Below are 21,143 nucleotides of genomic sequence, written 5' to 3'. Positions count from 1 at the left end.
GACCACCTTTTCAGTCATTGGAGGCAGCCATCTTAGAACCATTGAAACTGTTTTCTGCTAGCTGACATTTTGGTATAGTATAACCTTACCTATATTTTATAGGATAATTAATTAATATAATACATATCTATATATATTCAATCAACCATACCTTGTGTATAGTATCTGTTTTGGAATAAGATTGGGGTGTATCTGCAGCATCATCCAGAAAATTAATCCAATACAGGGAGATTAAAAATATACTTGTGAAAACACAGTATTATCTCCAAGGAATTGAATTCAGTTCTAGACCGGTACGATTGATTATATATATCTGTATAGATAAAAGATAAACCAGATTTGGGTTTAATCAGACATTTGTCGGCTGAGAGAAATCAAGTATTTAATTGATTTAAAATATAATTGAGGGGTATTATTATAAGAAGGGATAATTGTGTATATATATATATATATATATATATATATATATATACACACACATACTCAATTATTTTTGACTTTCTCACTATTTTGCATATTATTGATTGAATTTTATTATCACCAATTTTATTATATATTGTTTTGCACTATAAATTGTATTAATAAATTACATAAATAATATAGACTGTCAATCGGAGACAGCATAAATATTACGACATATCCACCTCTCCGCCCGTTAATCCTCTGCCTCTCCCCTCTGCCAATCCCTTCACTGGCTCCCCATTGCCCAGCAAATTCAGTTCAAAATACTAACAAATACATACAAGGCCGTCTACAACCTGTCCCCTCCCTACATCTCTGAGCTACTTTCTTGATACATCCCCATATGCACTCTCCGATCCTCACAAGACCTCCTTCTCTCCTCTCCTCTAATCACCTCTTCCCACAATCTCCTCCAGGATTTCTCCCGTGCATCCCCCACACTCTGGAACTTTCTACCCCAACATATCAGACTCTCACCTACAGTGGAATCCTTAAAAAGAAACCTAAAAACCCACCTCTTCAGACAAGCCTACAACCAGTGACCCTGCTGCCTCTATACCGCCATGACCAGCTTCACCCGCACCTACTGTGTCCTTCTCCCATACCATGTAGATTGTAGGCCCTCACGGGCAGGGCCCTCTCTCCTTCTGTACCAGTCTTGTTTATAACTAGTGCAATTGTCTGTATTATGTATGTATACCTCTTCTCATATGTACAATGCCATGGAATCAAAGGCGCTTTAATAATAAATAATAACCTATAAAGATCCTGAAGGCTGCTCCGTGCTGCATCTCTTTAAGGCTACTTTCACACTTGCGGCAGAGGATTGGGGCAGGCAGTTCTGTCGCCGGAATTGCCTGCCAGATCCGTCAAAACGCATGCAAACTGATGGCATTTGTCAGACGGATCAGGATCCTGATCTGTATGACAAATGCATTTAAGTGCTGGATTCGTCTGGAAAAACGGATCCGGCATTTATTTTTTTTCACATTTTTTGCAGTCTGAGCATGTGCAGTTCCGGCATTAATACATGTCAATGGGAAAAAATGTCAGCTCCGGAATTTTGGACAGAGAAAAAACCGCAGCGGTATTATCTCCGTCCTTAACAGTCAAAAAGACTGAACTGAAGGCATTCTGAATGGATTACTCTCCATTCAGAATGCATGGGGATAAAACTCATCAGTTCTTTACCAGTACAGAGCCCCTAGGACGGAACTCTATGCCGGAAAAGAAAACCCTAGAGTGAAAGTACCCTAATGCAGGTCTTAAACAGGCCTTACATGTGTGGAGCTGGTGAGTATTCCTCTTACCTGGGCGGGGCGTGTCCTCCTCTTCCTCTGACAATCCTTCACCATGGAGCATCCAATGTTTTTATTTCTACCACCATGTGCAGGAGTCAGGCTCCAGGCTGTGCTGCAGGAGGAAGCAAAGGACCTGTGATGATGTCATGACCATGTGATCATGTGTAGGAGGAGTCAGGCTCCAGGCTGTGCTGCAGGAGGAAGTAAAGGACCTGTGTTGATGTCATGACCATGTGATCATGTGTGGGAGGAGTCAGGCACCAGGCTGTGCTGCATGAGGAAGCAAAGGACCTGTGATGATGTCATGACCATGTGATCACGTGTGGGAGGAGTCAGGCTCCAGGCTGTGCTGCAGGAGAAAGTAAAGGACCTGTGTTGATGTCATGACCATGTGATCATGTGTGGGAGGAGTCAGGCACCAGGCTGTGCTGCAGGAGGAAGCAAAGGACCTGTGATGATGTCATGACCATGTGATCACATGTGGGAGGAGTCAGGCTCCAGGCTGTGCTGCAGGAGGAAGCAAAGGACCTGTGATGATGTCATGACCATGTGATCACATGTGGGAGGAGTCAGGCTCCAGGCTGTGCTGCAGGAGGAAGCAAAGGACCTGTGATGATGTCATGACCATGTGATCACGTGTGGGAGGAGTCAGGCTCCAGGCTGTGCTGCAGGAGAAAGTAAAGGACCTGTGTTGATGTCATGACCATGTGATCATGTGTGGGAGGAGTTAGGCTCCAGGCTGTGTTGCAGGTGGAAGTAAAGGACCTGTGATAATGTCATGACCATGTGACTGCAGGAGAAAGCAAAGGACCTGTGATAATGTCATGACCATGTGATCATGTGTAGGAAGAGTCAAGCTCCAAACTGTGCTGCAGGAAGAAGCAAAGGACCTGTGATAATGTCATGACCATGTGATCATGTGTAGGAAGAGTCAAGCTCCAAACTGTGCTGCAGAAAGAAGTAAAGGACCTGTGATGATGTCATAACCATGTGATCATGTGTGGGAGGAGTTATGTAAATCACATGACCAGGTTTATCTGCTCTACAGTTTGTAATTCCAGCGGGTATGTAGCAGAGCTGTAATATTTATGTAGATGAGCAGTGTAGGGAACTGCTATTACTGCTGAGATGTAGTGTATTTAGCCTCTTTGCCCCTGCTGCTTTGCTTCAGAAACCCCAGGGATTCAGTACAAGTTTTGTTTTGTAAACAGTCAGAACCATGAGGGACAGAGCTGTAGGGAGGAGACATCTTATGGATCTTGGAATCTAAGGTAAGTGGCATCTGTAAGGCTACTTTCACACTCGTGTTTGGTGCGGATCCGTCATGGATCTGCACAAACGCTTCCGTTCAGATAATATAAACGTCTGCCTCCATTCAGAACAGGATTTGGTTGTATTATCTGTAACATAGCCAAAACAGATCCGTCTTGAACACCATTGAAAGTCAATAAGGGACGGATCCGTTTTCTATTGTGTCAGTGTAAACTGATCCGTCCCCATTACATTGTGTGTCAGGACGGATCCGTTTGCCTCCACATTGTCAGGTGGACACCAAAACGTGTCCACCTCCAGAGCAGAACGGAGACTGAACGGAGGCAAACTGATGCATTCTGAGCGGATCCTTTTCCATTCAGAATGCATTAGGGCAAAACTGATCTGTTTTGGACCGCATTGTGAGAAGAGCCCATGATGGATCTCACAAACGGAAAGCCAAAAATTCTGTGAAACTCTGCAGAGACGCGGCTCATCTCTGAATGAAGACGCTGAGGAAAGTCTACATCACAGGAGACGTCACTGGATGGATGAGGTATGTGCTGCTGTATTCTACTGTATATAATAATGTCCATCCACAAATCTGTTTCACGGTAGGGTTGGGGGAGGAGATTGAGAATTTGCCGCATCCTGGCCCCAGACTTCAGGTCACACTGTGCGTGTTCTGAATTCAGGGGGCTCACACCCATCTACTACATTATCTGTCCTCAGAGAGTTACCACTGTGTTATCTGTGGTGTTACATAGGACTGCAGGTGACATCTACTACAATATCTGTACTCAGAGAGTTACCACTGTGTTATCTGTGGTGTTACATAGGACTGCAGGTGATATCTACTACATTATCTGTACTCAGAGAGTTATCACTGTGTTATCTGTGGTGTTACATAGGACTGCAGGTGATATCTACTACATCATCTGTACTCAGAGAGTTATCACTGTGTTATCTGTGGTGTTACATAGGACTGCAGGTGATATCTACTACATTATCTGTACTCAGAGAGTTATCACTGTGTTATCTGTGGTGTTACATAGGACTGCAGGTGATATCTACTACATTATCTGTACTCAGAGAGTTACCACTGTGTTATCTGTGGTGTTACATAGGACTGCAGGCAGGGGCGTAACTAGAAGTGACTGGGCCCCACAGCAAATATTTGTAAGGGCCCCCCCCCAGCGCGCTTCGCATCTCCCTCCTCCCGTGTAAACCCCACTCCTTTGGCACAGTGTAGCGGTATACTGTATATTGTGGGGCACAGTGTAGCGGTATACTGTATATTGTGGGGCACAGTGTAGAAGTGTATATTGTGGAGCACAGTGTAGAGGTATACTGTATATTGTGGGGCACAGTGTAGCGGTATACTGTATATTGTGGGGCACAGTGTAGCGGTATACTGTATATTGTGGGGCACAGTGTAGAGGTGTATATTGTGGGGCACAGTGTAGAGGCATACTGTATATTGTGGGGCACAGTGTAGAGGTATACTGTACATTGTGGGGCACGGTGTAGAGGTATACTGTATATTGTGGGGCACAGTATAGAGGTATACTGTACATTGTGGGGCACAGTATAGAGGCATACTGTATATTGTGTGGCACAGTGTAGAGGTATACTGTATATTGTGAGGCACAGTGTAGAGGTATACTGTATATTGTGTGGCACAGTGTAGAGGTATACTGTATATTGTGGGGCACAGTGTAGAGGTATACTGTACATTGTGGGGCACAGTGTAGAGGCATACTGTATATTGTGGGGCACAGTGTAGAGGTATACTGTACATTGTGGGGCACGGTGTAGAGGTATACTGTATATTGTGTGGCACAGTGTAGAGGCATACTGTATATTGTGGGGCACAGTGTAGAGGTATACTGTATATTGTGTGGCACAGTGTAGAGGCATACTGTATATTGTGGGGCACAGTGTAGAGGTATACTGTACATTGTGGGGCACAGTGTAGCAGTATACTGTACATTGTGGGGCACAGTATAGAGGTATACTGTACATTGTGGGGCACGGTGTATGCTATGTGTGTACAACATAAACATATTTCACATGAACACTTACAGTTACTTGGCTTGGCCCTTGGGGATCTCGGACGCCACTTCCAGGTGCCTCTCCCCCCCCCCATGTCCCAGTATCATAGTGCCACTCTCCCTCCCCCCCCCATGCCAGTATCAGGTGCCACTCCCCCCCCTATGCCAGTATCAGGTGCCAACCCCTCTCCCCCCCATGTGCCAGTATCAGGTGCCTCTTCCCCCCCATGTGCCAGTATCAGGTGCCAACCCCCCTCCCCCCCAGGTGCCAGTATCAAGTGCCAACCCCCCTCCCCCCATGTGCCAGTATCAGGTGCCACTGCCAGTATCAGGTGCCACTCTCCCCCCCCATATGCCAGTATCAGGTGCCACTCTTCCCCCCCCCATGCCAGTATCAGGTGCCACTCCCCCCCCTATGCCAGTATCAGGTGCCAACCCCTCTCCCCCCCATGTGCCAGTATCAGGTGCCTCTTCCCCCCATGTGCCAGTATCAGGTGCCAACCCCCCTCCCCCCAGGTGCCAGTATAAGGTGCCAACCCCCCTCCCCCCATGTGCCAGTATCAGGTGCCACTGCCAGTATCAGGTGCCTCCCGCTCCCCCATGGCAGTAACAGTCGGGTATTAAAAAAAATAATAATAAACACTTCTACTTACCTCCATGTCAGCGATGCGATGCAGCCTCTTCCTGTGTCCCGCCCTGTATGTCCTTATATGGAGTCAGTGCTTGTATTTCAGAAAAAGCTTCTGCTGGGATTCGAACCCACGACCTTCTGCTTCAGAGGCAAAGCAGCTAACCACTAGACCAGACCAGCTGCCTTGCTCCTCACTGAAAAAAATATGAGACTTCTACTGTTATAGCTGGCTCACATCTATACACATGACAGCTGCTCATATATAGAGATATAGCAGAGCTGAATGTGCTGAGACAGCTGTCATATACAGATATAGCAGTATCTCAGATATATCTCTATATGACAGCTGTTCCAGCACACTCAGCTCTGCTATATCTCTATATGATAGCTGCCCCAGCAAACCCAGCTCTGCTACATCTATGCATATGACAGCTGCTCAAACACACCCAGCACTGCTATATCTCTATATGACAGCTGTCCCAGCACACTCAGCTCTACTATATCTCTATATATGACAGCTGCTCCAGCACACCCAGCTCTGCTACATCTATATATCTCTAAGTATTGCTATACAGTAGATAGATATATATAGATATAGCAGAGCTGAGTGTGCTGGGGCAGCTGTCATGTGTATAGATGTAGCAGAGCTGGCTGTGTTTCGGCAGCTGTCATGTGTATAGATGTAGTAGAGCTGGGTTTGCTGGGGCAGTTGTCATATATAGAGATATAGTAGAGCTGAGTGTGCTGGTGCAGCTGTCATGTGTATAGATGTAGCAGAGCTGGGTGTGTTTCGGCAGCTGTCATGTGTATAGATGTAGTAGAGCTGGGTTTGCTGGGCAGCTGTCATATATAGAGATATAGCAGAGCTGATTGTGCTGGGACAGCTGTCATATAGAGATATAGCAGTGCTGGGTGTGTTGGGGGCAGCTGTCATGTGTATAGATGTAGCAGAGCTGACTGTGTTTTGGCAGCTGTCATGTGTATAGATGTAGTAGAGCTGGGTTTGCTTTGGCAGCTGTCATGTGTATAGATGTAGTAGAGCTGGGTTTGCTGGGGCAGCTGTCATATATAGAGATATAGCAGTGCTGAGTGTGTTGGGGGCAGCTGTCATGTGTATAGATGTAGCAGAGCTGGCTGTGTTTCGGCAGCTGTCATGTGTATAGATGTAGTAGAGCTGGGTTTGCTGGGGCAGCTGTCAGAGATATAGCAGAGCTGAGTGTGTTGGGGGCAGCTGTCATGTGTATAGATGTAGCAGAGCTGGCTGTGTTTCGGCAGCTGTCATGTGTATAGATGTAGTAGAGCTGGGTTTGCTGGGGCAGCTGTCATATATAGAGATATAGCAGAGCTGATTGTGCAGGGACAGCTGTCATATAGAGATATAGCAGTGCTAGGTGTGTTTGGGCAGCTGTCATGTGTATAGATGTACAATTAGCCAGCTATAACAGTAGAAGTCTCATATTTTTTCACTGAGTTGTAATGCAGCCTTTATGGCTGTGAGGGTAAATGCTTTGCCACTGATACACTGCTAGATTGGAGGTTGTGGGTTCGAATCCCAGACCAGGAGACTTTAGCAGACAGTAAAATTAGATCACACTAGCGGCTGCTGTGAACACGATATTTAACTAACTTGAAAATAAAACTGACACACACGCTGCCGGGGCGCCGGGCCCCGAAGCAGCTGCTTCCCCGGTAGTTATGCCACTGACTGCAGGTGATTTCTACTACATCATCTGTACTCAGAGAGTTATTACTGTGTTATCTAATATAATAACATAGTAACATAGTACTTAAGGCCAAAAAAAGACATCTGTCCATCCAGTTCGGCCTGTTATCCTGCAAATTGATCCAGAGGAAGGCAAGAAAAAAAATCCTGTGAGGTAGAAGCCAATTTTCTTCACTTTAGGGGGAAAGAATGTGTTCCCGACTCCAATCAGGCATCAGAATAACTCCCTGGATCAGCGACCCCTCTCTAGTAGCTATAGCCTGTAATATTATTACACTCCAGAAACACATCCAGGCCCCTCTTGAACTCTTTTAGTGAACTCACCATCACCACCTCCTCAGGCAGAGAGTTCCATAGTCTCACTGCTCTTACCGTAAAGAATCCTCTTCTATGTTTGTGTACAAACCTTCTTCCCTCCAGACGCAGAGGATGTCCCCTCGTCACAATCACCGTCCTGGGGATAAAAGATGATGGGAGAGATCTCTGTACTGACCCCTAATATATGTATACATATTAACCACCTCCGGACCGCCTAACGCAGATGTGCGGTCCGGAGGCGGCGGCCCTGCGCAGAGTCACGCATATATGCGTCATCTCACGAGGGCCGGGATTTCCTGTGAACGCGCGCACACAGGTGCGCGCGCTCACAGGAACGGAAGGTAAGCGAGTGGATCTCCAGCCTGCCAGCGGCGATCGCTCGCTGGCAGGCTGGAGATCTGATTTTTTTTTAACCCCTAACAGGCATATTAGACGCTGTTTTGATAACAGCGTCTAATATACCTGCTACCTGGTCCTCTGGTGGTCCCTTTTGTTAGGATCGACCACCAGAGGACACAGGTAGGTCAGTAAAGTCGCACCAAACACCACACTACACTACACCCCCCCCCCCCGTCACTTATTAACCCCTTATTAACCCCTGATCACCCATGATCACCCCATATAAACTCCCTGATCACCCCCCTGTCATTGATCACCCCCCTGTCATTGATCACCCCCCTGTCAGGCTCCGTTCAGACGTCCGTATGATTTTTACGGATCCACGGATACATGGATCGGATCCGCAAAACACATGCGGACGTCTGAATGGAGCCTTACAGGGGGGTGATCAATGACAGGCGGGTGATCACCCATATACACTCCCTGACCACCCCTTGTCATTGATCACCCCCTGTCATTGATCACCCCCCTGTAAGGCTCCATTCAGACGTCCGCATGTGTTTTGCGGATCCGATCCATGTATCCATGGATCCGTAAAAATCATACGGACGTCTGAATGGAGCCTTACAGGGGGGTGATCAATGACAGGGGGGTGATCACCCATATACACTCCCTGATCACCCCCTGTCATTGATCACCCCCCTGTAAGGCTCCATTCAGACGTCCGCATGTGTTTTGCGGATCCGATCCATGGATCCGTAAAAATCATACGGACGTCAGAATGGAGCCTTACCAGGGGGGTGATCAATGACAGGGGGGTGATCAGGGAGTCTATATGGGTGATCACCCCCCTGTCATTGATCACCCCCCTGTCATTGATCACCCCCCCCTGTAAGGCTCCATTCAGACATTTTTTTGGCCCAAGTTAGCGGAAATATATATATTTTTTTGTTTGTTTTTTCTTACAAAGTCTCATATTCCACTAACTTGTGTCAAAAAATAAAATCTCCCATGAACTCACCATACCCCTCACGGAATCCAAATGCGTAAACATTTTTAGACATTTATATTCCAGACTTCTTCTCACGCTTTAGGGCCCCTAAAAAGCCAGGGCAGTATAAATACCCCACATGTGACCCCATTTCGGAAAGAAGACACCCCAAGGTATTCCGTGAGGGGCATATTGAGTCCATGAAAGATTTAAATTTTTGTCCTAAGTTAGCGGAAAGTGAGACTTTGTGAGAAAAAAACAAAAAAAATCAATTTCCGCTAACTTATGCAAAAAAAAGAAAATTTCTATGAACTCGCCAGGCCCCTCATTGGATACCTTGGGGTGTCTTCTTTCCAAAGTGGGGTCACATGTGGGGTATTTATACTGCCCTGGCTTTTTAGGGGCCCGAAAGTGTGAGAAGAAGTCTGGGATCCAAATGTCTAAAAATGCCCTCCTAAAAGGAATTTGGGCCGCTTTGCGCATCTAGGCTGCAAAAAAGTGTCACACATCTGGTATCGCCGTACTCAGGAGAAGTTGGGGAATGTGTTTTGGGGTGTCATTTTACATATACCCATGCTGGGTGAGATAAATATCTTGGTCAAATGCCAACTTTGTATAAAAAAATGGGAAACGTTATCTTTTGCCAAGATATTTCTCTCACCCAGCATGGGTATATGTAAAATGACACCCCAAAACACATTCCCCAACTTCTCCTGAGTACGGCGATACCAGATGTGTGACACTTTATTGCAGCCAAGGTGGGCAAAGGGGCACATATTCCAAAGTGCACCTTTCGGATTTCACAGGCCATTTTTTACAGATTTTGATTGCAAGGTACTTCTCACACATTTGGGCCCCTAAATTGCCAGGGCAGTATAACTACGCCACAAGTGACCCCATTTTGGAAAGAAGACACTCCAAGGTATTCCGTGAGGGGCACGGCGAGTTCCTAGAATTTTTTATTTTTTGTCACAAGTTAGCGGAAAATGATGATTTTTCTTTTTTTTTCTTTTTTCCTTACAAAGTCTCATATTCCACTAACTTGCGACAAAAAATAAAAAATTCTAGGAACTCGCCATGCCCCTCACGGAATACCTTGGGGTGTCTTCTTTCCAAAATGGGGTCACTTGTGGCGTAGTTATACTGCCCTGGCAATTTAGGGGCCCAAATGTTTGAGAAGAACTTTGCAATCAAAATGTGTAAAAAATGGCCTGCGAAATCCGAAAGGTGCACTTTGGAATATGTGCCCCTTTGCCCACCTTGGCTGCAAAAAAGTGTCACACATATGGTATCGCCGTACTCAGGAGAAGTTGGGGAATGTGTTTTGGGGTGTCATTTTACATATACCCATGCTGGGTGAGATAAATATCTTGGTCAAATGCCAACTTTGTATAAAAAAATGGGAAACGTTATCTTTTGCCAAGATATTTCTCTCACCCAGCATGGGTATATGTAAAATGACACCCCAAAACACATTCCCCAACTTCTCCTGAGTACGGCGATACCATATGTGTGACACTTTTTTGCAGCCAAGGTGGGCAAATGGGCACATATTCCAAAGTGCACCTTTCGGATTTCCTAGAATGGCGAGTTCCTAGAATTTTTTATTTTTTGTCGCAAGTTAGTGGAATATGAGACTTTGTAAGAAAAAAAAAATATTAAAATAAAATCATCATTTTCCGCTAACTTGTGACAAAAAATAAAAAGTTCTATGAACTCACTATGCCCATCAGCGAATACCTTAGGGTGTCTACTTTCCGAAATGGGGTCATTTGTGGGGTTTTTCTACTGTCTGGGCATTGTAGAACCTCAGGAAACATGACAGGTGCTCAGAAAGTCAGAGCTGCTTCAAAAAGCGGAAATTCACATTTTTGTACCATAGTTTGTAAACGCTATAACTTTTACCCAAACAATTTTTTTTTTTGCCGAAACATTTTTTTTTATCAAAGACATGTAGAACAATACATTTAGCGAAAAATTTATATATGGATGTTGTTTTTTTTGCAAAATTTTACAGCTGAAAGTGAAAAATGTCATTTTTTTGCAAAAAAGTCGTTAAATTTCGATTAATAACAAAAAAAGTAAAAATGTCAGCAGCAATAAAATACCACCAAATGAAAGCTCTATTAGTGAGAAGAAAAGGAGGTAAAATTAATTTGGGTGGTAAGTTGCATGACCGAGCGATAAACGGTGAAAGGAGTGTAGTGCCGAAGTGTAAAAAGTGGCCTGGTCATTAAGGGGGTTTTAGCTAGCGGGGCTGAAGTGGTTAATTAGATCTCCTCTCAGTAGTCTTTTTTCTAAAGTGAATAACCCTAATTTTGATAATCTTTCCGGGTACTGTAGTCCCATTGTAGTTATTACTTTAGTTACCCTCCTCTGGACCCTCTCCAGCTCTGCTATGTCTGCTTTGTTCACTGGAGCCCAGAACTGTACACAGTCCTGTGTGTGGTCTGACTAGTGATTTGTAAAGTGGTAGGACTATGTTCTCATCACGGGCATCTAGGCCCCTTTTGATGCAACCCATTATCTTATTGGCCTTGGCAGCAGCTGCCTGACACTGGTTTTTGCAGCTTAGTTTGCTGTTTATTAAAATTCCTAGATCCTTTTCCATATCAGTGTTACCCAGTGTTTTACCATTTAGTATGTACGGGTGACTTGCATTATTCCTTCCCATGTGCATAACCTTACATTTGTCAGTGTTAAACCTCATCTGCCACTTATCTGCCTAAGCCTCCAATCTATCCAGATCCCTCTGTAGTAGTATACTGTTCTCTTCAGTGTTAATTACTTTACACAGTTTAGTGTCATCTGCGAAAATTTATATTTTACTGTGCAAGCTTTCTACACAGGGGCGTAACTAGAAGTGATTGGGCCCCATAGCAATTTTTTGTATGGGGCCCCCCACCCCGCGCACTTCTCAACTCCGCGCAGACCAGGGCAGCATAGACAAGGGCTAGGGGGAAGCGGGGGAGGGGGGGGGGGTGTGCTGCAAAATTGTGCTTTCCTGTGTAATATAGAGGTGAATATGACATCACACTACATTGTATGTACAGCACAGTATGACCCATGCTGTCGGCGGATAGGTGCCCATTCTATATATTGCTGTATTGCTGCAGAGCTGACACCGACTGTCCCAATGGTCTGAGCCCCTAATAACCACAGCTCACTGTCTCCATACATAAGGGAAGCCTATAAGTAGCCAGGTTTTAATGGATTTACACTTATCGCAAGAACTAATATTCTGGGACTTGTAGTTCCCCAGAAGCAGTACATGAAAGGCGGGGGCTCTGGTTTTCTGCGACCCCCGTATCTACATCAGTGCTGGAAATGCTCCATTCACATGTCCTACGGCAATGGCTAAATACTATACTTGGCAAGGACCTACTGACGTCACAACATCACATGGCACTCCCAGATCACGTGGATCAGAAACAGGAGAGTAACGTACTTTTCACATGGATTATGGAGTTCGCGAGTGTCAGCAGTGCGGGAGAAGTATGCGGAACCTACTCATGTAGTAACTTATTTTGAACTGAGATGTGGGGGGACTGTACACTGAGATGTGGGGGGACTGTACACTGAGGTATGGGGGGGACTGTACACTGAGATGTGGGGGACTGTACACTGAGATGTGGGGGACTGTACACTGAGGTATGGGGGGACTGTACACTGAGATGTGGGGGGATTGTACACTGAGGTATGGGGGGGACTGTACGCTGAGATGTGGGGGGACTGTACGCTGAGATGTGAGGGGGGACTGTACACTGAGGTATGGGGGGGACTGTACACTGAGATGTGGGGGGACTGTACACTGAGATGTGGGGGGACTGTACACTGAGGTATGCGGGGACTGTACACTGAGATGTGGGGGGGACTGTACGCTGAGGTGTGGGGGGGACTTTGCCGCTGAGGTATGGGGGGGACTGTACACTGAGATGTGGGGGGGACTGTACACTGAGATGTGGGGGGGACTGTACACTGAGATGTGGGGGGGGACTGTACGCTGAGATGTGGGGGGGACTGTATGCTGAGATGTGGGGGGGACTGTATGCTGAGATGTGGGGGGGACTGTACACTGAGGTATGGGGGGACTGTACACTGAGGTATGGGGGAAACTGTACGCTGAGATGTGGGGAGACTGTACGCTGAGATATGGGGGGGGACTGTACACTGAGGTATGGGGGGGATTGTACACTGAGGTATTGGGGGGACTGTACACTGAGATGTGGGGGGACTGTACACTGAGATGTGGGGGGACTGTACGCTGAGATGTGGGGGGGACTGTACGCTGAGATGTGAGGGGGGACTGTACACTGAGGTATGGGGGGGACTGTACACTGAGATGTGGGGGGACTGTACACTGAGATGTGGGGGGACTGTACACTGAGGTATGCGGGGACTGTACGCTGAGGTGTGGGGGGGACTGTACGCTGAGGTGTGGGGGGGACTGTACGCTGAGGTGTGGGGGGGACTTTGCCGCTGAGGTATGGGGGGGACTGTACACTGAGATGTGGGGGGGACTGTACGCTGAGATGTGGGGGGGACTGTATGCTGAGATGTGGGGGGGGACTGTACACTGAGGTATGGGGGGACTGTACACTGAGGTATGGGGAAACTGTACGCTGAGATGTGGGGAGACTGTACGCTGAGATATTGGGGGGACTGTACACTAAGATGTGGGGGGACTGTGCACTGAGGTATGGGGGGACTGTACACTGAGGTATGGGGGGACTGTACACTGAGGTGTGGGGGGAATGTACACTGAGGTGTGGGGGGAATGTACACTGAGGTGTGGGGGGGGACCAACTCACTGTGAACTGGCTATATACTATTTCAGTTACATGTCCTACCTCAGGAGATGCGAGTTCATAGTGAGCAAAAGGACCTTTCATGATGTCAGGAGCAAGTGATCAATCACATGAGTGGGCGGAGTCAGGCTTCGGGTTGTGCAGGAGACTGTGTTGCTGCTCACATTTGGTCACACAGGGGGCGGTGTTTAGTGAGGGACAGGCCAGGCCCCCAATTGGAGCTGCACTGTATGTGAAGGGGCCTGGCCTGAAAACCTATTAGATAATTATGAAACTTTGTGCCTCACGCTGCTGGGCGTCGGGCACCTTGTCAGCCCGGGCCCCGAAGCAGCTGCTTCCCCTGTAGTTACGCCACTGCTTCTACAAGATCATTAATAATTTATTAGAGAATAGGGCCCAATACTGACCCCTGAGGTACCCCACTAGTAACAGTGACCCAATCTGAGTGTGTACCATTAATAACCACCCTCTGTTTTCTATCACTGAGCCAGTTACTTACCCACATACAGATGTTTTTTCCCAGTCCGAGCATTCTCATTTTATATACCAACCTTTTATGTGGTACGGTGTCAAATGCTTTAGAGAAGTCCAGATATACGACATCCATTGATTCGCCGCTGTCAAGTCTAGAACTTACCTCCTCATAGAAACTGATTAAATTAGTCTGACATGACCGATCCCTCATGAAGCCATGCTGACACAGCGTTATTTGTCTATTTTCATTGAGGTCCTCCAAGATAGCATCTCTTAGAAAACCTTCAAACAGTTTAGGCTACTTTCACACTGGCGTTTCTGGGTTCGCTTGTGAGATCCGTTTTAGTGCTTTCACAAGCGGCCCAAAACGGATCCGTTCATCCCCGATGCATTCTGAATGGATAAGGATCCGCTCAGAATGCATCAGTTTGGCTCCATTCCGCTCTGGAGGCGGACATGAAAACGATGCTTGCAGCGTTTTAGTGTCCGCATGACGAAGCGCAGCCAAATGGATCCGTCTGAACTAACAATTGAAGTCAATAGAGACTGATCCGTCTGAAGCGGATCCGTTTACATTCAATTTTACTATTTGAGCATGCTCAGAATAAATTAAACCTCCCCCTGCAAACCCAGCGGCCATCTTGGAAGCCCAAGTTCACCAACCGGTTATGGACATGAAACTTCTGTGTCTCTCTCTCTCTCTCTTTCTTTCTTTCTTTCTTTCTTTCTTTACGTTTTCATACAATCTTTCTATCTATCATGGGGGCATATAATGGCACTTGTATGGGCGTGTTTTTGCAGACGTCAGCAAAGTGGTGTGGGTGCAATGGCATGGCGGTTGGTTTTGGTTATTGAGCATGGGTCTGAAAGATGTCGGTGGTCATATTCAAGAGCAGTGCTGCAGATGGTGGGCTCGGGGTTTTGGTGTATGCGTGTGGTTATTTCCGAAATTTTGGTGCCGTCATGTAATAGGTGTCCGAATGTCAAATGGCGAGGGGGATTGTGTTTGGTCAGATGGGTTAGCGGTATTGATGATGGAAAATCTGTGCGAGAAGTAATACGCACGTTGGTTTTGTCATTCAATAGGGGCACTATTACTGCACGTGTGTTGTGGAGCAAATATGGCAGTGATAGTGGGCCTACAGACTACAGGTGTGGACGAGCGCAGGAGTGTGATAATTTTTTCGGATATTGAAATGGGTGATGATTATTGCAAGTTTATGGAGTGGGGGGGTTGGCTAGAGATGGCTAGGATTTATGGTTGATGGAAATTGTGGGTGTGACCGAAGTACTTTGCCTAGGGCATTAAATAGGGTGCAGATTATTGCACGTGTGTGGTGGGTCAAATCTAGCACGGAATGGGGGCAGATTGTGCAGGTGGAGGCAGATGGCAATGCAGGCAAACGTCACAGAGTTTATTAAATCCAAAACATTTCATGTATGTTTATAATAGAATGATGTTCTTTTTGGGGGTTTTTTAGCAACTACGAGTACTTTTTTCTCAAAGATCCTCTGATTTGCACGAATTCAAAAACTTAAAAAAAGAAAAGTAAGTAAAAAAAATTTGGGCTATATATGTCAATTATGTTATTTCACATGTGTTAATACAAACTTTTGCAATATATCTCTACAGATGTCTGAATCGCAAAAAGGCGCCAGACCTAGGCCGCCTAGAAGGCGACGCAGAATTCAAGAAGTGGTAAGTACATGCTAGTGTACCAGCATGACAGCATGCTGTATCAATGTCTCCTTATAATGTCACCTATACAGTATAATGTCAACTTGGCCCCAACTTGTCTCCCTGTATACCCCCATACCGTATAATGTCACCTTGTGGCCCCATACAGTATAATGTCACCTTGTGGGCCCCATACAGTATTAAGTCAGTCACCTTGTGAGCCCCATACAGTATAATGTCACCTTGTGAGCCCCATACAGTATAATGTCACCTTGTGGGCCCCATACAGTATAATGTCACCTTGTGGGCCCCATACAGTATAATGTCACCTTGTGGGCCCCATACCGTATAATGTCACCTTGTGGGCCCCATACAGTATAATGTCACCTTGTGGGCCCCATACCGTATAATGTCACCTTGTGGGCCCCATACCGTATAATGTCACCTTGTGGGCCCCATACAGTATAAAGTCACCTTGTGGGCCCCATATAGTATAAAGTCACCTTGTGGGCCCCATACAGTATAATGTCACCTTGTGGGCCCCATACAGTATAATGTCACCTTGTGGGCCCCATACAGTATAATGTCACCTTGTGGGCCCCATACAGTATAATGTCACCTTGTGGGCCCCATACCGTATAATGTCACCTTGTGGGCCCCATACAGTATAATATCACCTTGTGGGCCCCATACCGTATAATGTCACCTTGTGGGCCCCATACAGTATAATATCACCTTGTGGGCCCCATACAGTATAAAGTCACCTTGTGGGCCCCATACAGTATAAAGTCACCTTGTGGCCCCCTTACAATTTAAATGTCTCATTGTGGCCCCCAGACAGTATAATGTCTCATTGTAGCCAAACTCACCATACAGTATTATCTCCTTTTTGACCCTAGTCTTTTTTAACCTCAAAATTTGCATTCTTTACAATATATATCCTTATCGTGATAAATTTTGTAATCTCGTTCATGGATATTGAACAACCATAGTATACGCAAAAATTTGTATTTTCAATTTAAAACATTAATTTTTATTAAATAATTTTCAGTTTTTTTATAGTCTTCATCACTTCAGCGAGGACCATCACTTCGAGGGGATCCGAATCATCGAGGGGAGGTGGAGATGATATGGACCAGGACCTGCATCAAGTTAGTAAATTTCTATATATCTATATTATACCAAAAATTTCATGTTTTAACCATATTTTTTAAGGAAACTTCTACTAGGTCGGGGACGTGTAGGTATCAAAGACTTAGGTTTATAAAATAATTTTTCTTACGTACATTATATAATGTATATTTTTCTTTTTTTGGTTCAAGGGTTCCATAGTCTCCACCAGGGAAGATAGGGAGTTTGTAATTCATACCGGTGATAACGAACTCCTTATCCAGCTGGTGGAGGCGTGTCCCGCATTATGGGACCACACCGACCGCCAACATGCTGACCACCATCTGACCCAGCAGCTCTGGAGGGAGATTGTCGAATCATTCTTCAGTGGCTGGGAGGATCTCTCTGCGGCGGATCAGAAAGAATGTGGTAAGTACAGCTATAACTCATGTATAATGTTAAGCACTTAAGGACCACAGGTTTATACCCCCCTAGTGACCAGGCCCTTTTTTACAAATCGGCACTTCACAACTTTCACGGTTTATTGCTCGGTCATGCAACTTGGCACCCAAATCAATTTTACCTCCTTTTCTTCTCACAAATACAGCTTTCTTTTGGTGGTATTTGATTGCTGCTGAGATTTTTCGTTTTTCTGATATTAATAAAAAAAACTGAAATTTTCTCAAAAAAGTGTATTTTTAACTTTTTCTGGTAAAATTGTTCAAATATAATTACATTTCTATACAAGTTTGTGTCAGAATGTATTGTGCTACATGTCTTTGATAAAAAAAAATCCAATATGTGTATATTTATTGGTTTGCACAAAATGTGAATTTCTGCATTTTGAAGCAGCTCTGACTTTCTGAGCACCTGTCATGTTTCTTGAGGTGCTAGAATGCCAGGATAGTATAAATACCCCCCAAATGACCCCATAGCTTGCTGCTTTTCCAAGACTGCTTTACCAAGAGCTGATCTACAAGAGCATTGGAGATATTCAGGAGACTAACTTAGACTAACTCAGAGTTTTTCCACTGTAGCAGAACTTCAGTGGTGTTTCTGGTGAATACTCAGACACTGTGTTTCAAAAGAGACTGCTTTACCAAGAGCTGATCTACAAGAGCATTGGAGATATTCAGGAGATACTCAGGAGGTAATCTGGAGGTGGATACAATCAAAACAAGTAAGATTTGTTTGTTTAAAATCTTTCCCCTCTTTACAATGGCAGACCTGGTTCTGTGCAGGAATTGTTGTGCTTTTATTTCAGCTTCCACTCTTCAGAGGTTTGGATACTGTCTGATTTGTAGACAGCTCTCGATAATGCAGCAGGAAATTACCTTTTTGAAATATGAGATTTTTAAATTAACCACTAAACAAACTCAGACTGAGAACATTGCAATGCCACTGCCACAGAGGCCCCCTAGAAATGGAAGATGGGTTACTGTAGATTCTGGTAGACTGAGAGTTGTGGATAGAGGCATGTCCCACAGTCTGTGGCTCTCCACAATTCATTTGCAGCACTTTCAGAGTGCAAGAGCAACATGGAGGATGGCTCAAGCACAGTGGGTGAGAAGCAATCATCTCCCATGCCTAAAGTATGTAAGACTGCAGCCAAAGACAAAAAGGAGAAGGTGAGGATTGATAGTAAGCAGCTGTTGGTGGGCGATTCCATCATAAGAGGTGTAAAGTTTGAGGAGAATGGTGTTGTGAGATTTCTCCCTTGGTGCTACCGCTAGCAGGGATAGACGACGGATCCTTAATATTGTTAGGCAAGCAAAGCAGGAAAGGAAAGTGGATGTTATTCTCCATCTTAAAACAAACGATCTGGCTTGCAATGAGGTTTCGAAGGTGAAAGAAGCTTTTCACACACTTGGAAAGGATATACGGGAGGTTGCATCAACTGTTTCATTCTCTGCAGTTTTGCCTGTGCAAACCCTTCAGCATGACAGGAAGATGCGCATTAAGGAATTCAATGTATGGCTTGGTGAATGGTGTCTGAACCAAGGGTTTGGCTTTGTTAGCTCTTGTTGGAATGGAAAAGAACTGTACAAGAAAGATGGTTTGCATCTTTCTCTCAAGGGAACGAGTGTCCTCGGTGAACAGTTCCAAGTATTTGCTAAGAAGCATTTAAACTAGGAAAGGGGAGCAAAAGAGTGATAATCCAGCAGTCCAACTGCCCCCCGGAACAATGCCAGAAGAGGCCAGTAGCACAAAGGTTAAGAAATGACAAGCTCAGAGTCTTGTCTACAAATGCTCGCAGTCTAGGGAATAAGATCAATGAACTTGAGGCTATAATGGCATCTGAGAATATAGATGTAGTGGCTGTTACTGAGACGTGGTTCAAGGGGAGTAATGACTGGGATATATTAATACCAGGGTTCTCTCTATACAGGAAAGACAGAGAAGGCAAGAAGGGGGGAGGGGTGGCCCTGTATGTGAAAGATAGCATAAAATCTAATTTGATACAAGTTAGCGAGAACAATTTAGAATCAGTTTGGGTTACCTTGCAGCTTGATAATCATAAGGTAACTCGTGTAGGTGTGATATATAGACCACCTAGCCAAGTCAAAGAATTAGATGATCTACTAGTTTAGGAAATAGCTAAAATGACATTAAAAGGGGGAAGTTATCATTATGGGAGACTTCAATCTTCCAGATGTAAACTGGAAAACCAAAATAGCTAGTTCTGCCAGGAGTACAGATATTCTAAATTCCCTACTGGGATTATCTCTACAGCAAGTAGTGCAGGAGCCAACCCGGAAGGAGGCCATTTTAGATTTAGTATTCACAAATGGGAATTTGGTATCTGATATTACTGTAGGGGAAAGCTTGGGATCTAGTGATCACCAGTCAGTGTGGTTTACTATAAGTACAGTGACTGAGTCACACCACACAAAAACAAAAGTTTTAGATTTTAGAAAAACTGACTTTTCTAAAATTAGATTAGTGATATACGAGTCCCTATCAGACTGGAACAGTTTCATTGGAGTCCAGGAGAAATGGGACTACTTACAAGTGGCACTATTGAAGGCAACAGAAAATTGCATTAGGCTTGTCAGTAAAAGCAAGAAAAGGAAGAGACCACTGTGGTACTCAGCGGAAGTGGCCAAAATCATTAAAAACAAAAAGATAGCATTTAGGAATTATAAAAAAAAAAACGAGGATGACAGAGAGGCCAAACAAGTTATAAGAGCTTCTAAAGCACAGGCAGAAGAGAAATTAGCTCAGTCAGGGAAAAAAGGCGATAAGACATTCTTCAGATACATAAATGAAAAAAGGAAACTAAAACAAGGAATTACCAAATTAAAAACAAAAGAAGCAAGGTATATGGAAGAAGATAAAGAACTAGCTGACTGCCTCAATGAATACTTCTGTTCAGTTTTTATGAAGGAGAAGGACCTCAGGAAAGAAGACGAATGAATCTTTTGATGCATGTGTCTTTACAGAGGAAGAGGTTCTAAGTCAACTGTCTAAAATTAATACAAATAAGTCACAGGGGCCTGATGGGATACACCCAAAGCTATTAAAAGAGCTCAGCGATGAACTAGCAAAACCATTAACAGATTTACTTAACCAATCACTGGCAACAGGAGTCGTCCCAGAAGATTGGAAATTAGCAAATGTTGTGCCCATTCACAAGAAAGGTAGTAGGGAGGAATCGGGCAACTTTAGACCAGTAAGCCTGACATCAATAGTGGGGAAATTAATGGAAACCATACTTAAGGAGAGGATTGTGGAACATCTAAAATCCCATGGATTGAAAGATGAAAAACAGCATGGGTTTACTTCAGGGAGATCATGTCAAACTAGTCTTATTGATTTTTTTGATTGGGTGACTAAAATAATAGATGGAGGAGGTGCAGTAGACATCGCTTATCTAGACTTTAGTAAGGCTTTTGATACTGTCCCACATAAAAGGCTTATCAATAAAGTGCAGTCATTGGGCTTGGACACCCATATTGTTGAATGGATTAGGCAGTGGCTGAGGGACAAGCAACAGAAGGTT

At 44.9% G+C, this 21,143-nt stretch overlaps 1 protein-coding gene across 2 annotated transcripts in view; it reads right to left on the bottom strand.

Moving 5' to 3' along the window:
• The window catches only part of LOC122939863 (gastrula zinc finger protein XlCGF17.1-like), a 95,943-nt gene that overhangs the window by 37,758 nt on the left and 37,042 nt on the right, over window positions 1-21,143 (bottom strand). The window contains exon 1 of one of the 2 annotated variants that reach the window (XR_006390184.1): window positions 1,773-2,135. Coding sequence is in view for 1 of the 2 variants with exons in the window: in XM_044296059.1 (XP_044151994.1) it covers window positions 1,773-1,817 (45 nt within the window). In the remaining variant the exon portion in view is untranslated. Of the gene's footprint in view, window positions 1-1,772; window positions 2,136-21,143 lie in introns of those variants that run through there. The other variant, XM_044296059.1, reaches the window with a different exon arrangement.

The sequence above is a fragment of the Bufo gargarizans genome, chromosome 6 (assembly GCF_014858855.1).
Source record: "Bufo gargarizans isolate SCDJY-AF-19 chromosome 6, ASM1485885v1, whole genome shotgun sequence".
NCBI lineage: Eukaryota > Metazoa > Chordata > Amphibia > Anura > Bufonidae > Bufo > Bufo gargarizans.
This window is presented reverse-complemented; position numbering and strand designations above follow the sequence as displayed.